Source organism: Buteo buteo, chromosome 18 (genome assembly GCF_964188355.1).
Source record: "Buteo buteo chromosome 18, bButBut1.hap1.1, whole genome shotgun sequence".
In the NCBI taxonomy this organism is placed as follows: Eukaryota; Metazoa; Chordata; class Aves; order Accipitriformes; family Accipitridae; genus Buteo; species Buteo buteo.
Genome location: NC_134188.1, coordinates 13,975,483 through 13,992,452, shown reverse-complemented (window position 1 = coordinate 13,992,452; position 16,970 = coordinate 13,975,483). Strand labels below are relative to the sequence as shown.

Sequence of the window (16,970 nt, the reverse complement as noted above, 5' to 3'; positions counted from 1 at the left end):
TTCATTTAGAAGAATGCAAATGGAGAAAAAGGTACAAGCCATAAATTCTATTTGGTGGCACACATGGACTCATAACTTGTGCCAAGAGCCTGGGCTGAGCAAAGAAGAAAAACATGAAACTAACCTGCAGTGTGACATGGTGGCACAGCACGCAGGGTGACTTATGCCTGCACACACAGAGATCTCCTCCAGGGCGCAGGGAGATGCTCTCCCCATACCAAAGCGATCACACCACCACAGACCACCACCTCCCAGCGGACCATGGGCAGAGGTGGGGCCTCTCCTCACTGTGTGAACATCTGCATGTCTTCACCACCTTCCCACAGGTGCAGGACAGGGTTGTGCTCAGAAGAGCGCGAGGTCTGTAGGTGCAAGCGGCTTCTCTGGAAACCGAAGATGGGTATGCTCCAGACAACAGGCACAGCCAGTTAGTTCTAACCTACTTGGGTGTGGTATCAGTATCAATAAAAATTGCAGGAGGTAGCTTCATACTGCATCAAAGAAGACACCAAGGAGGCACCAAACCCATGCCATCCTGGCCTTGCTGTGCTAGTCTGAGCAGGCCAGGTTTTCAGGCTGTCCACCTCCATAAGCAACACAGGCTTATGGGGAGAAAACAGGGGGAGAGTGCTCTCGCACCCTCCAGCAGAAAAACTTTGCTCTGTGGTTCAAAAACTCTGAGTCCTTCCTGAACACCAGACAGCATTTTTAATGTACCAAACCTAAAGTCTGTTCAGTTTTTACTGCTGGTTGTAGTACAGCCCTCCTGGCCACCCTGTCCATTTTTGTTCAGGATGAGAAACCCTCCTGAACAGCCAGTGCACCACCAGAAGACCAGAAGCCATGCAATCTTCCAGATTTCAGTTGCTGGCATTACAAGCATTTTCTCTGCTTTTAATCTATTTCTTAATGCACATGGAAAATGTACCTGAACCAGCACTGAGCTAGCAATGCCAGAACACAAAGTTGCTGCTAAGGTGGGAAAGCAGAGTGTTTACTTTCACATATTTCTGATGGAGATAAATTACATATATAGGGAGCAGAGTGTCCTATTTTCTGCTGCCTTATTTTATCTGCCCTGACTGCTCTTTTTTTTTCCCTTCAGAGCTTAATAATACCAATTTTTCTGTATCCATGCATATACAGAAAAGGGGTGGAAGGTCTGAATAAGAATATGACCTATAGATCCAGGCTTTTCGCTAACCATGAGCGTAAGATAAGCACATAAGACCTTGTGTTCATCTTAACTGCTTAGAGGACAGGTGGCTCAGAGCCAATACAGACACGTAGTACAATGCACATTTTGAAATAAGGATTGCATTTCCAGTCAGGTGCAAAAGTTTCACCTCATCTGTAAAAACAGCAATGGCTTTCTGTTTGGTTTAGGTACCCACACCTACACAGTATTCCCAATTTCTGTTCACTTCTAGAGAAAGCAAAGTTTTCAGCAGCCTATTTCCATCACCAGCAGCCTCTTCAGCATGCAACACAAACCATATGGAGCAGTCAGACTACCTGTCCTCATAGTGTCCAGGTTCTTCCAAGCAATTTTTTTGTTTCAACTTTATTGGCCAGACCTTGGTGTGAGATAAATTTTTATGGCCGAAAGATGGTTGCTTTACCCTGCCTTACAGCAGTTGAAAAATTAGCCTCATTTTTTCTAGGCCATTTTCCCAAGTTTAAGGGTTTGTTTGTTCTTTTTATTTGTTTTCTTAAAGATAAGTTTCTCTTTTAAAATTAACCATAAGTCTGCAAACATTGAACCCCAGGGCTCACAGATGCTGTTAACTCTATCACTTACAATGCTGTCAAGCAGTGATGAGAAAATGAAAGAAAAGACTGACCTCCATGTAAGAATTTTTGGGCTACATCTGTATTAGTAAATAAAATGAGGTAGAGATATGGTATGACTTATGTCCTAGGACATAACTATTACCCTGCAAAACAGAGTGGCCACAACAAACTCATATTGGAAACAGCCCGAGGCCCGTGCTGGCCCCAAACTAGCTGTGCTAAAAATATGAGAGTGGAAGCAACCTTGTGCCTATGCTTTGGCTCATATCCAGCCTGTTTAATAATCTTTGCTGACGATTTGGGATACACAGAGTTCTTTATTAGATGGTCTGATCCTGCAAGAGCTTGTATTTATGTTTCATTATATGACCGACGGTTGGACAACAACAGTGGCTAGAATCAAGAACACGCAGTGAGACAACATGGTGCCTGATTCCTACAGTCTGAGGAAAACTTGCATTACAGAGTATTTTTTACCACACGTCACCTAAGAAATACATCAGGACACAAATATCTATTAAAAGGAAGCATTTTTATAGCTGCCAAGATCAGAAGTATTATTAAAAAATAAAGTCTTCTGCAGATTAAGAAAAGAAGTGGACCTGGAAAATAAGTTTTGTCTGCCACAAAACATCAATTTGTACAATTAAAATATTTCCCCAAACAAAAATTATTAAAATGAAAAAAACCCTGTTGTTAAGGGTCACAGAAAAATTGGATGTTGTTTGATTCTGCTGAAAATGATCTGACAAGATACAAAAATTCCACAGATCTAAAAATTATTTTTAGCTTCCAGTGCTGCAGATGAGTTGCAAAATCTGACCCTGTGTAGTTACAGGCTCAGACCTTCTCTAATTAAGCACTGACTAGTCATCAAACTGACACTCCAGGAAAACAGAACTGCATTTTTCTTGGTATTACAAGAGATGGGAAATGTGATAGATCTGTATTTTGGCATGGCATGTATGTTCAAAATCAGTTCAGCATGGCGAGAAATTTGTGGGTTGAAAAATAGAGAGGGGGTTGTAGGCAAAGGATTATGGTAACAACACAGGCACTGGGTTTGAGGAGGTGTTAAGTTCAGTAGCACAAAGCTCAGCATCAGGCAGGGGCTTATTTTATGTAACAGTGTCATTTAGCCAAAAATTTTCTAGTAAGATTTATCCTATCAAGTCTAAAGTGACAGGAACCCTGCAACTAATGAAAGATGTGTGTGTGAATATGCATGTGTAAGGGAAAAACAGAAACACTCTGTGACATATCTGTCATCTGTGTTATTACAAAGACAAGCATGGACTTTATCAAGTGCTCAGAGCAAAACAGAAGGCTGTAAATTTAATAAAGATGTATGCATAGAAAATACAAATCAGATTTATACAGCGCCATGACTGTCCTTGGAAATGTGGCGTATAGCATGAAGGTCATTGAAGCTAGAAGCAATGTGCTGAGCAAAGAACAGTGCCAGCCTGCAAGCACACCAGCTTCTCCAGCATGGAGGAAGGACCTTCTCTGATGACCTGTGCCTGGAACTGCAGAGCCAGAATAAGACTACGAATTTTTAAAAATAAGTGTAGAGATCCCAAGAGCTCCAGTTATGATACAGCCCAAGGAGGAGGAGAGGGATGACAATAGCTACCAGCCTTCTCCCACCCACCAAACCAGCTGCAAGTGGCTCGGCGTGGTCTGAAGCCAGTTTTTGCTGTTTCATCTTCCTGGTTTGGAATCTGGGATTGCTGTTATCTGTTTTGTAATCATATGATTTCTTAAACTAGAGATGACCTCAGGTAAGTCTGGCAGGCACAGAAAAAGCAAGCATCCAAATAAAAGAGCGTAGCAGACAAATCCCTTTATTCATCAGTCTCAGTTTGGCCATGCAGCCCACCCAACTGGCACAGTGTCACAGACTGCAAGCAGGAACAACACAGTGTGCCTCTGTAGCGTCTTTTAGACGGTAATCTTGTGGCATTTTACGAAGGCTCATTGTGCCTGTCTTTGAGGTGGGAAGACCCGAGGCTGTGAGAAGGTGTCAGGCCAAGCAGCGGTGGAGCCTGGCCCGGAGCTGCAGCTGTGAGGCTAGCACCCTCCCCGAGCCCATGATGCTGCGTCCAAACCTGCAGACAATGCAACAGCAGGCACAGCCAACTTCACTGAGGACATGGCAAAATCACAAATATTATCACAACCCAGCAAGGGGAAAGCTCACCCTGGAAAAATGCAACCTAATGTGTTCCTAAATTACATGCTGAGCAGAAAGAGGAACCCAGGAAACTTGGGAACTCAAAGACGGACTGAGCTGACAGAGGAAAACACATTAAAAGACACATTCCCAGTGTTAGGGCAGCTGAACTGGCCACTGACATATAGATCTGCCTAAGCCCAGTACCGTGGCAGGTGACACTCCACCCGTAACACAGCCCTGGTGATGCCTGAACCACCAGATTCAGCTGCCTTCAATACCACAGAGACATTGTAAAAAGCTAGGAAAATCGGGGGGAGTTTTGAAAAGAACATCAAAAACTCTGAGGGGATTGGATAGCCTGAATTTTTGGGAAAGATTAAAAGCTAAATACGGACATCGATGCTTGACTAAGCAATAAGCAAAGAAATGTGAGAGCACTCTGCAAATATCTGAAGGATATAAACACCCATGACAAAGAGAACAGACTTCGTTATCGTAAATTAGGAAGGAATATAATCTCAGGCTATGGTATGGCATAAAAAAAAAGGAAAATTAAAACTGATTATCAAAGAAAAAATGTCTTTCCAACAGTGATTTATTAGTCTATGGTTTATTCTCCTGTGAGGTATGCTCCTGTGCTTGTTATACTTAAAAATGATACCAGATGAACAACCAATTTACAATACAGAAAATTCTTGTCCTTAGAGAAAAATGGGCTGAATGACCTCATATCTTTAAATTAACAGATTCTAGGTTTGGCTGCATCACACGTTACTGAACAAAAAAAAAAAAAAGCCTACAACCCCCCTACATTTAGACTCAGAAATCTTAAAACAATCAGTATCATTTGATCCAGGGCTCTAAGTGTTTTCCAGCAGTTACAGCTGTTGCAACAAACAAGGCAAAACACATTGAATAGTGCTAAGATTGCAAAAGACCCTGCAACCCAAACTTGGGCTAGAACAGTACAAGAACAGGATTGTGTTGCCAGGCTTTGTAAGATAACATTGACACAAAGTCAAATAAACAGTATTGGTGGAATACAAAACATGAAGTTGAGCCTAGGAGCCCACCTCTCCACAAGAGAGTGAAGACATGCAATTCTTGTTTTGGTTTAAAAGACAACTTGCAACCAACATCTGCTGTGATGGGTTTTCACAAATTCCTCAGTGCAGGTTGGAGGTCTAGCATGTTTCAATTCACCAGTCACTTCCTCTGGAAGTCTGTCAGGAGAAAATTCTGAAGGGAGATTGACTTCCTACTCTTCTCCAACACAGTTGGCATACATTAAAGTTAAGCTGCACCTTTGCCTTTTGTGGAAAATCTAGAGCAGGGGCTGCTCAACAGGAACAGAGCATGGAAAGAACAGGCCACTTGCTCTTCCCTTGTGGCAGTGGTGGTAGGAGGGACCAGCCTTTACACACTGAAGCAGGAGGAGTTAATTAACACCTCTTTGCAGCATTATAATACAATCTTAGTGCCTAATTAACCTTTTTACAGAATCAAACATGGCATCTCTGTTCCCCCTACAAATCCATCATAACTAGATTTCTATAAAACACCCTCCAGAGTTACCAAAACAAAATAAAAGGTAAGTTCTTCATATATTATCATCATTTCACATACTAATATTCTTCAATTGTTGCTAAAGTGAAATAAAAGGACAAAATAGGGATTTACAGAGACAGCATTATGTCCTCAAGTCAACAATCTAAAACAGTTTTCAACCAAACAGCTAATGTGATGGACAGGTTGATGAGTGTTGTTAAAAAAGTCTGACAGTGTAAACTCACCGCATATTCATACACACTGATGTGTGGTTCAGGGTAAACTAAGGTGAGAATGGTTGGATTTAACCTTCCTCTTCAGTGTAGACACAGAGACATCCACATATGTACCAGCAGCATTGACGGGTTGTTTGTGGCATGTCCAGTTTGCTACTGTATTTCCCATCTCTCCTTCTTGTGCCCTCCTAATGGTCAATTCTAAGCAGATAAATTAGCTACAAGGTCTTTCCATGTCTTCTAACAGGAGCTGTATTAAGACTGCTATTGGTCTGTCGCTATTGCAGTGTCAAAATATCATGTCCAAGCTATTGATATTTTCTGTTTGGTTACACAGATATGGGAAGCAAAGTCAGGGAACAGGATGGCCTTTGTCCTCTCCTATGTTACGCTCATTATGGCACAGAAAATGTACCCTTTCATTTCATGCATTACAATTTTCAGTGCTGGATCCATCCTTACTTTCTGCTACAAATGCATGTTTAATGTTAATTAAAAATATTGCTTTATGAATATTCTGAAAAAGCTGTCCAACATACGTGACAAGTAGAATTACTGATTTTAAGACTGGCAAGCTCTAAAAAAAGCCTGAGGTAATAAATACTTTTTAAAACTAGATTTGCCCAGAGTAGTTTTAATACAAAAATATCTTGAATATCCTCCATGCATTTTTTAACCACCACTCATTCACAGGACTTCCAGACTGTTACAAATCATTGATTTATTTCTCTAATTATCAATGGTTACTTAAGAGCTTTCCAATCAGTTTGGGGATGGGTTTCATTTCCTACTTGTCCAATAGGACAGTTTTGCCACTGACCAGTAATTCATGAACTCTGGCTCGCTGAAAGTCTACTTGTAGTGTACTCTGTATTTTTATTTAACAGAGATTGCTTGACCCTAGCTGAAATTTGAAGAACAGGGAAAAGATTAGCTTTCATCTAGAATTTTTTTATGTATCCAGGTATGTTAGGACTAGGAACTGATTATGAACTGGGAAGCAGTATGGGCATGCAAGCTGAAGGCACAGACAACTCGCCATGCATCTTCACACATCCCCTCACTTAGCCATACAGTGGCAAGATCATGGACAGTTGCTATGAGACTGGGGTCCCCTTCATTCATTTAATTAAAAAACCAAAGTCACTATTCTGCCAGTATTACACACTTCCCAACAACTGCAACATTCCTGTGGCCCTCATCCACTATTCTTATACGCTATGTAGTTGTTTAATCTCATTACTAATATGGTTGTGTGCTTCTTGGAATTTGCATCTTCCAATTTGTTTCTGCTGTATTTTGCAAGAAATCATATTGATGTTGAATAAGGCTTTTGAGCTTCTAAAAAGAATAAACTATGATTTTTTTTTGTCTAACACGGGTAACCTTGTTAGTACTGCACGTGATGGTCTTTTTCTGTTTTTGTCTTTGTATCTCTAACTTACCTTGGAAAAATAGGAATTTCCTCTGGGTCACTGACTTCCTCAGGAATTCTTAAAACAGGTAGGTACTGCCAGCAGGAAATGCAGTCCTTCAAAATCTAAAGCTGTCCTAAATGAACAATGCTTCTAAGTCTTGTTAGAGTCAACTATTTGGGACAGGATACTGGATTTGAAAATAACACGCCTGTGTTTGTATAATCCTTTGAAGATGTAAAGCGCTACATTTTCTTGTCCTTGGCTGCTGCCACGAGTTTGTTGAATTCTCAAACAGTGCATAACACACTACTGGATTAAAGATGTAGCATTTTCAACAGGAATGGGACATCAACAGAATTGCTGTTGGTTTAAGACAGATCGATGACAACGTCCTGCAAAGGACCACACTTTGAGCTGGCAACAAATCGGGGTGGAGGAGAGCAAATGGCCAGTTCTCCACCATGCTGTTGAAACAACAAAACTTTCAGGCACACATGCTTGCAGCTGGGAAAACACAGACATTAAGGTCTGTTTTCCTTTCTGATTTAAACAATTGTTTTATCAGTTGAAGTCTGACAGCTTCCAGGAGCTTCTGTGTGCTTACTGGGTCCTGCTGCTTCTGGTTTTGGTATCTTCCTTGCCAGAAGGTCTGTACTTCCCTGGCCGTAACTCAATTCCTCACCCATGTTCCTGGCTGACTCTTTTCACTTTTGAAACATCCTCAAACACAGCCTTACTACTCCTGAAGTTCACAGTCACAGGTTTTGCCAAAAGAGGCTGATCTAGCGAAATGGCCCTACTTTTGCCCTGCTTTCTACCCAATCCACACCTGCCCTCCCTCCTCTCCCAGACCCAGTCTTTCCTATTTCAGGTCCACTGCCTGTTTAAAATCTCCGATTCATTTGCCTCCTTTCCTTCCTAACTATGCCACTGCAACTCCTTTGGTTTACAAAAATCCCTCCTCCCCTTCATTCCCTTGTTAGAAATGTTTCCTTAATTGCCATTCACCCTTCTTCAGTCCAACTGAAAGTGCTTTCATATTACTGTAATGAACAAGTGACATGTGGACATCTTCCTGGTAAAGAGGGAAGGCTTCTTCTTCCTCATCTTTCATGATGCATTTGCTAAGTTTGATATCATCAGTCACACCCTCTCTGTTCTTTGGCTTTTTTATTTTTCCTTTCAGCTTTCAAGAACCTTTGCTTGTTTGGGGCTTCTTCTGCCTCCTCTGCCCATTGCATTTTGGCATTTCTGCTGCCTTCTCTCTCTCTGTGGACTTGCCTCTTCCATTGTGTGTGCTTTCCTTATCCACAATTACCTTTATTTCTGAACTTGGACTATACTTAACTCTCCTCCCTTGTCCTTGCTGTTGCCGCTGTTTCATTGCCATTCCTGGATGATCCTATGTCAGTCCTTCCCTCTAGTACTTGTAGCATCCTCTGACACCAAGCTGGTAGGTGATTCCTCTTCTCCCCGAAACCTACTTTTGTTCACTACTCTCTTATCAGTGTCATCTCTGACTTACAAATAGCTTTAGAAATTAGGACACAAGACAGGGAGACTCCTAATGAAACTTAAAAATCAGAGTCAGATAGTAGAAGGATTGGGACCAATCTTTGTGTCTGAGACAAGAGTAAACGTGGAAGCAGCATTAGACCTTCAGAAAAGACTGGCCAAGAGAAGGACTACCTTAGAACACAGTCTAGGGAAAACTGGGAGAAGATGCAGTCTGGGACAACTGACTGTGAAGTGTTGGGTCAGGTCATAGGTTTGGCTGCAGCCCCTAGGCTCCCTCTGACTCATATGTTGCATTCAGCTGGCGGGTCTCAGGCTTGAAAACCTGCAAGGTTTTCCACCTGAGGAGATGAGGCAGGCAAGACTTAGCAGTTAGGCAGTAAAGGTTTGAGGTTTTGGAAGGTTCAATAGGATGTTGGAGGGAGAAATAGTTCTTGGTTAGATGCAAATGTTGGAATGAAACTTTCAATTAGGACTTCAGCTGCCCCTGGAACGGCCAATGCTGCCTGTGAAACTTCTCGTCCAGACGTGCCTTCTCAACCCAAGAATGCCATTTCCTTATTGCCAAGCTATCTGATTCCCAGTTTTGCTTCTTTGTATCCCTCACTACCTTTTATTCTGCTCTGAGTGCTGGGAGAACTGGAACGTCCCTGCCTACCACACTGCCTGGCTTGTCTACCACACCACTCTCCTTTCTTCATCAACCCCTGCTGAAGGACAGGTTAGGTCCTGTGAGATGAATTGAGCAGCAGATTGAGGCTTGCTGGATTCTCAGGAACCTTCATTCAATGGAAAGCACTCCTCCTCCCCATATAAAATTACTCCGAGATGCTCCATGTCTCAAGATGCACTGAGGCACAATCTCTCTTTTTAACATGCTGCTATTTTATATTGCTTTTTAAAACATTATATATGAAAAATTGTGCATAGATAATCTCTTAAATCCTCTGGTTATGTAAAGTTGGGGAAGGAATGTTCAAGATTTTGAGCAAGTTTTATCTAATTAGAAAGGACTTAATTACTTCTCTCCTGAAAGTTGAGCCTCTGGCTGATAACTTTATGAAGATGGTACGCTTTGAGCAAAACCACAGAAAATAATACTTTTCTGCCAGAACTTAAGAAAACAGAAGTTTCATCTTATAGATTGTTAGGAGTTTTGCACATGGGTTGTATTTATAAAAAAATCTTTGCTGTCTAGCATAGACAGACAATCAAACCTGAAATCAGAGAAAGAGTAGCAGAACAACTGATAAAGCTTCCATGTATAAGCTCTTGCTTCTTCATCGTGAGATCTATTTCATGTTCAACCACTTTATTAACCAAGACATCCCCCCCCACCCCATTCCTCCCCTTTTGTACCCCCAGCAATTTACTGGGATTCCTTCTGTGGATTATCTAAAAGCAGGGAAGGTATTCATGCACCATTATCATGCCTGTTGTCACATGAGATATATTATATGGGTTTTCAGGCAGCATATTTTGTCTTGGAGACAGAAATGAAAAGTCTATTCTGTGAAAGAAGTGACAAGCTGAAACAGAAGCACAGCAGCAAAGACTCCTGCAGCTTCCGGGCTGGATTCAGCTCTGTGGCTGGTGATAAAGAATTAATCATCCTTTATGGTCTTTAGGAATCTGTATTCACACTAGTGGCTGAATCTTTTTGTGATCACGTTAACTCTTACAAGGGAGTTTATTTATTGACTTATTTAAAAAAACTGCAGTCTGATGCTGCACTACTTGTGCAAACAAATCTGGTAAAATACAGGCAGCCAGTCACTTAATTCAGAGTGACTGTGAGTATAAGTATCAAGATCGGGTTCTTATTCTGCCCATTTTCATTTTCTGATTGTGCTTTGAATTTGTGTTGTTTTCTTGTGAGCTTAACAGGCAAGTATCAAAGAGTTTAAGTTTAGTATTTGAACTAACTTTGACTGGTCAATATTTTTTGCATGGGAAAGTAACTAAATTTTATTAGACTGTGGTGTCTTACCCCACTTTGTGACCAATACTCTTTTTTTTGATCATATGAGTGGTGACCTATGGCCTGGGTGTTTAGCAGAAAGCTACTTCTCTGTAAATTCCACATGATGGATCAACCCCCAAAGTCCGTGTCCCCCCTCCATTCCATTAATTTCTTTATGGCTCCTTCGTTCAAAAAATGTCATTTCAAACAAGCAAAAATTATGCAATGATCTAACACACTGATACACATTTTGACAGATAAATTTATCCTGGGACAAACGCACTTACGTTTTCTTTAGCACCACCTGTCCACCACTGTCGGTTTACAATTCCCAAATAAGTAAAGATTGCTCTTAATGCCATGTGATGCTTCCTAGCCATGAATTATATTATAAAGAAAGGTAAAAGCACATACATATGTGCATATATCTAAAAAGATGTATATATAAATACATATTTTTTTAACCTTACATCTTTGTATATATGCATGTTTGTACATATACATATACATATGTTCCTAGCTTTTTTGTAGCCCTTGTTTCCAATAATGATTTTCGTCCAAGTTCCAACATACAGATTTCATTTAGGATTAACAAAACAATTAGTAAGGCAATAACAATTTACTGTTATAAATGTATAACAAATATATGCCTTTTACAATAAACTCAAAATAATGTTTTTAATTAGCAAATGGAATCCAACATTTTCTAGTTGTCTCATTAAAATGAAATTAGATGCAGGAATTTTAATTCAAAACATTCACCTTTATTGTTGGAACATGTTCCTGAACGAGTTCCTAGATTATTTTAGTAAATGTCCATGCTAATGTACTTATAAAACATGGAATCCAGTCTTGTTAACATTCCCTTCCAGAATTAGGACATTGGAAGAATTTCACTTCAGAAAGAAAAAGGGAATAGTATAAAATTACTTCAATCAAGCAAAGATTATTTCCATGTGTAACAGTGTAACTTAATTCATATTCCTACATCTCAAAATAATTTATGCAGTATTTTTAGTAATTATTGAATACTTACCTGCTACATGCAAGATCCCTCAGTTGAGGTGACTGCACTGCAAGCAGCGGTGGAATGAAATTTTACATTTTTGGCAATGCAGAATATTCACATCAGCTACTTTAAGGTGTGCAACCCAGGGGCCTTTCTCATGACAATGCCTACCTTCCCTCTAGCAACTGTGCAAGTAACCTAAGATTACTTATCTTCCTCTGTATCACATATTTCTACTGTGTTTGCTGTGAAACACTATGTCCTTAGAGTAAGAAATTATATAACGTGTGAGAAAAAAACACCTGGAATACCTCAGTGCCTTCTATACTGCAAATTGATGTTTCTAAGGCAACTCAATCAGGAAAAGCAAAAAAAACACAAATGTTTAGAAATAAGCACTTTAAGTGATAAGGGCTGGGAAGAATTTCAAACAAATTTGCAGCTAAGTCAGGCTCATGCCTAATAGCTGTCCAGGGCTTCCTCCAGACCATTTTTGCTCTAGGTCTGTGAAGCTTGAAGGGGAAGACAATTTTTACAGAGGTTCGAGGGAGACATTTCTCTGTGTGGATACCCAGGCTAAGCCAACAAACTGCACAGCTACAACTGGGGACTTTGAATGTGAAGTGTCTGTAGACACCAGCCACCAGCTGCACCTATTTACCTACTTTTGCACCATCACAGACAGCACAGGGTAGGAGTGACTTTTTCCAGCCACCTTAGGACACTTTTGACTCTTATTCATGTTGGGATAAGCAGTGGGGCACACTCAGCTCAACTCCTGGAGTTAGGTCCACCCTGGAGCTCCCAACCCAGGGAGTCCTAAGGCTTCATGGGGAAAGAGCAGATCAGGGACAGGCAACAGGCAGCAGCATGTTGGATCTCCCCCTTCCTTCCAAAACCACCAGGCTTCCTAGTCCCTCAGATCCACAGAGGGGAGGGCAGAGGCAGAGGTGCCACGGGGCAGGGGATGCGAGGAGAGGAGGAGGAAGAAGGTGGAGGGAGCCAGACTTGGCAAGAAAAAGTTGCTGAATGCTGCGTTTAGATGGTCAGACTATTTCACAGATCTGCTCCCTTGCCCATTGTCCCTTCTCCTATATTGGGACAGTTAATTACTCCCATGCATCCATATGGCTTTCAAGGTTGCCCTGTTAAATACAACCTTGTATTTTTTTCAGTCTAATTTCCAGAGTTACTTTGAATTCTAATCCCACTGTCCTGAGTGACTGAGCCTCTTCATCTTATATGAGTTCCTTGCTTTGCATGCCTTGTTTTACAAGGGCAAATGTGATTTTCATGGATACAAGTCTAACTTATGTCTTCTCTAGAAAAATTATCCCTTTTTGTTTCTCTAAATGGTACTGAAATGTGAAGTTAATGCAAAAACACAAGTACATGAAGATAATGAAGTATGTTTCTGCTAAGCTCTGCAGTGTCTCATTTGTGCCTCATGCAGAGTGCTGAACTAAGTAAAAATTTGATCTGCATCAAATGAAGTGAACTTAACTGACTTCCTTGAAGATTCATAAATGAGAAGGCCAGAGAGCAAGGCTGCGAGGTTGTTTGGCTGCATGCGTAATGGGGAGAAATTCATCCAGCCATTCTGGCACCACGCTCAGGAGATGCGGCTGATCAATAAACTCAGGTGAACTCTCCAAATTGCTTGCTTCAATTTTCTCTGGAAAATTATCAGTCAGAGTCTGGTATACAAATAAAAAACTGCCATGAAGATCCAAACTCCAAATATAAGAAAAAACAAGGGAGTTAAAGATTTGCACATATCTTGTGAACCATTTTCCAAGAAAGACCCTGGAAGTAGCCTTGTCTTGGAGAAGGTTACAAAGGAAAGAAAAAAAGCAATGTAAAGGTCTTTCATTTCATCTGATACAAAATACCATACGTTTTTGCATGCTTCATTAATGCTGCCTCCTTTGCTGCCTAGAAACGCACAATGAGTTCAACCTTCAGGGGTCAGCAGTGCTCAGCATATCTATGAACTGTGCTCTAAGTGACTGTGGGGACTATGGAATAAGGGCTGACTCTGCTAAATATTAATCCTGCAGTTTTAGGTTGGACGGTTTGGAATCTGAAGACCAGCTAAGTACATATCATCCCCCATCTCGCAAATGCCACTAATCACCTGTACAGTTCTCTTCTCAGAAATAAAACAGTATTTCATTCAGAGGGTGCACTTGGAGAGTATTCTTCTGAATTTGCTAGACTGTAAAATTCTCTGTTTACTCATAGTTTTGAAATTAGATAAATACAGTAGCCTTTTTTGAGCTTTCTAGTGCAGAGAGTCCTATGTTTTGAGTGATAACATTCATTTTTGGAAAGCATAATACTATCAGACTAGCTGTACGTGTTCTGGAATAAAGCTTGCTAAATGCAGCAGAGTTTTTGTGGCTGCACTGAAATACAAGCAGTGTAAAGACAGGCTGCTTCACTGTCTCATTTTCATGCCCAGTGGTCTTTCATAGACTGTTCTGCCTAAATTTTAGTTTTAGTAGATTACCTTCAAATTAGAGTAAATTAGAGCTCAGGATTTACTCACAGTGCAATGCCTTACTCCACTAGAAGTCTAACAATTTAAATGCAGGGGAGCACAATCTTTATAGCTTTAGACTTGCCTTGACAATGTGCTGTTTATGGACTCTTTTTAGCATACATAGGGATAAATGCATGCAAAGCCGAGAGGTTGAAATGAAATGACTCAAACAGTGGATCTCTCCAGTTACAGCATCAACATTATTGCTATTCTAGGCTTTCTTATTCTTGTTAAATAACAGTGGATTGCATAAAAAAGGAATAAGAAGTGTGATGGATATGAAAATATAATGATGACAGTATAATAAATTAATGCTTACCATTTCCTGAGTGTTTGCAAAATCTGCCTCTTTCGAGCTACACTGCACCAAAAGCATTATAATATTAATCAGGACAATACAAAGGAATATGTATTTGTATCAAAAATTACTTAGAGCAATAAGCATTCCTGCTCCCTAAAGACAAAACCAAAATAAAAAAAGAGGAGGTTTTCATCTCATTGAAACAGTACAGGATACACTGCTAATGTCACTGCATATACAAAGAGGCATGTTTATACGTGGTTAAAAATACAGCCTGAGCCTTAGCACATTGTCTTACGTGTAGAATTTTATTGCATGTAGAATAAACTACTCCGCAACTAACTCAGAATCACAGCCATAAGCCCTCAAGGTATTTTTATTTGACCTCAAATGAACATAAAAAAGGAGTTTGTAGCACAGCCATTTCTTTGCTATTTCTGCAGCATCTGTCAAGGCACTGGCAGTGCAGCCCCAGTGTAGAAAGTGTTAGTACTTCTGAAACATGTTACTAGTGTAAATCTTGGCCTGGACTTGACTTTATTCGATATTTAATGACAGGATGTCAAATATACTTTGATCTGTATTAATGTAGTTGCTGGAATGGAAATACTTTCAGTCAATCAGTGTTTTGATCCAATGCAGTTAGCTACATCATCCAGTCTTCAAGTACTGATGCTCTTTTATACTACAATCTGTCTCTCACCCATGACACAGCTAGGTGACTTACCACAAGGGAGTAACAAATCTTGAATCCAGGTTTGGCCACAAAGTAGTCATCGGATTTGAAGGTTATCTTTATCTGATTTGTTCTTGAAGTTATTCTTGGAGGTACTTCCTTGTGTCCACACCACCGTCCTCGTATAACCGTGCTGGTCTCTGATACATCTTCCACTTCCACAAAGTCATACCTGGGAACCAGTTTGAAAGATTAGTTTTTGCTAATTCTGGTTACAGAAGATGGCTGCTAACAGGCAGGAGCACAGCTGCAGACACAAAGACAACTGTCCCCCATTCTCTACTGCAAAACATCAGACTAAATATTACAAACGGTGGACATGCTTGTGTAGCACAAAATACGCTAAGCTGCAAGCTACTGCCTGAGTGCTCGAATGGCTGATTTCTGGGCTCCTGGAAAATGACAGGCAGTATTTTCTACCACGTTAAAATAGCAATGAGAGACACTTGCACATGCTTAGTACACAGTAAGCATACGCACTGTGCTTCATGTAGTTGATAAATAATTTAGAGACCTGATAAAATATTATTTACAGCAGGCTGCTCAAGCCGAGCAGCTGCAAGCACTTGCGCGCTTTCTGGTGGTCCCCCAACTCCCTGCAGCAGCAGCCACCAGCTCCTGCACGCCGCGCCTGCCGGAGGGCTGGAGCCGGGCTGCCGACGTGCCAGGAGCAAAGGGACACACATGCTGCTGAAAGGTGCTTTTTAGGACCTTCCTTGTAGGTGGCACGGTGCTCCTGCTAGATGGTTTGGAAAGACTCATTTCAATCTTCCAAGCCGAAAAGGGCAGGCTGGCACTCTCTGTGCCGTGGCGGGGATTCCTTCCCTGTTCACCTGCGTGTTGTCACCAGGGGCAAAGTAACAGCATGTCTTGCCCTGTGCGAGGTCACAACTTGGCCAGGCACCCATGCCACAGCCGTGGTGCTCTGAGCCCCAAGAGGGCTCTGCCAGGAGCAGCAGACACTAAACCCCAGGGATGAGAGAACACAGCGACAGCACTCGCTGCCACGGCCTGTGTATTCGCTGGCTTGGGTCATTTACTGAGCCGGAGAATAGAGAAGGCAGAGAATAAAGTCCTGATCGCACTATGTCTATGAGAAAAACAGTCCCTCGATATCTGTGGAGCCAGAGTTAGGCCCCACACATTGCGGCCAGTGAGGGAGAGGTGAGGACAAGAGGGGCAGGTTGAGTGCAGGCAGCGAGAGACAGGGAGAGCTGCCATCCTCACATCCTTCAGTACAGTTAAGCCTTAGAACTTTGAAGGTCTTTACCAGAAAAGGTTTTTATTATCAAAGCATGTGCTCCCTCCAAAGAGGGAGTTTAAGACTGTTAACCGATTCTTACTAGCAATGTGCGACTCCCCCCCAGGTCTGCGGGCCAGGCGCCCGCCTCCCTGCCCAGTTGTGGGAGCTGAATAGCTCTGTAAATAACAGATCTGCTTTTCTTTTTCTGCTGAGAGCCCATGTGAAAAAAAGGCAAGGACTATGTGGCTTGAGAATATCAGCACTGCTGCTTTTATATTCACCAACCCCAAAGTGCACAGAACAGAAAATAACAGATTTGCCATAACCAAATCACTTAAATCTGCCCAGACTCTGCTGAAACATACATTTTTTTTGTAAAGCTACAAAGTTTAGTTCCAGACAGAGGTAAATGTGTCTCAGGCTCTCTCCACTGTCCTCTGGTCCCACTCCCTCATGGTGATGGAGGTGGTACCCGGGCAGAGC

At 41.4% G+C, this 16,970-nt stretch overlaps 1 protein-coding gene across 4 annotated transcripts in view; it reads right to left on the bottom strand.

The window, feature by feature from the left end:
• The window catches only part of PDGFD (platelet derived growth factor D), a 148,560-nt gene that overhangs the window by 43,435 nt on the left and 88,155 nt on the right, over positions 1-16,970 (bottom strand). For 2 of the 4 annotated variants that reach the window (XM_075050023.1, XM_075050022.1), the window contains exons 3-4: positions 15,236-15,416; positions 14,527-14,568 (exon numbers count right to left, since the gene is read on the bottom strand). In XM_075050023.1, the coding sequence (XP_074906124.1) occupies positions 14,527-14,568; positions 15,236-15,416 (223 nt within the window). The remainder of the gene's footprint in view (positions 1-14,526; positions 14,569-15,235; positions 15,417-16,970) is intronic. The other 2 variants (XM_075050025.1, XM_075050024.1) reach the window with 1 other exon arrangement.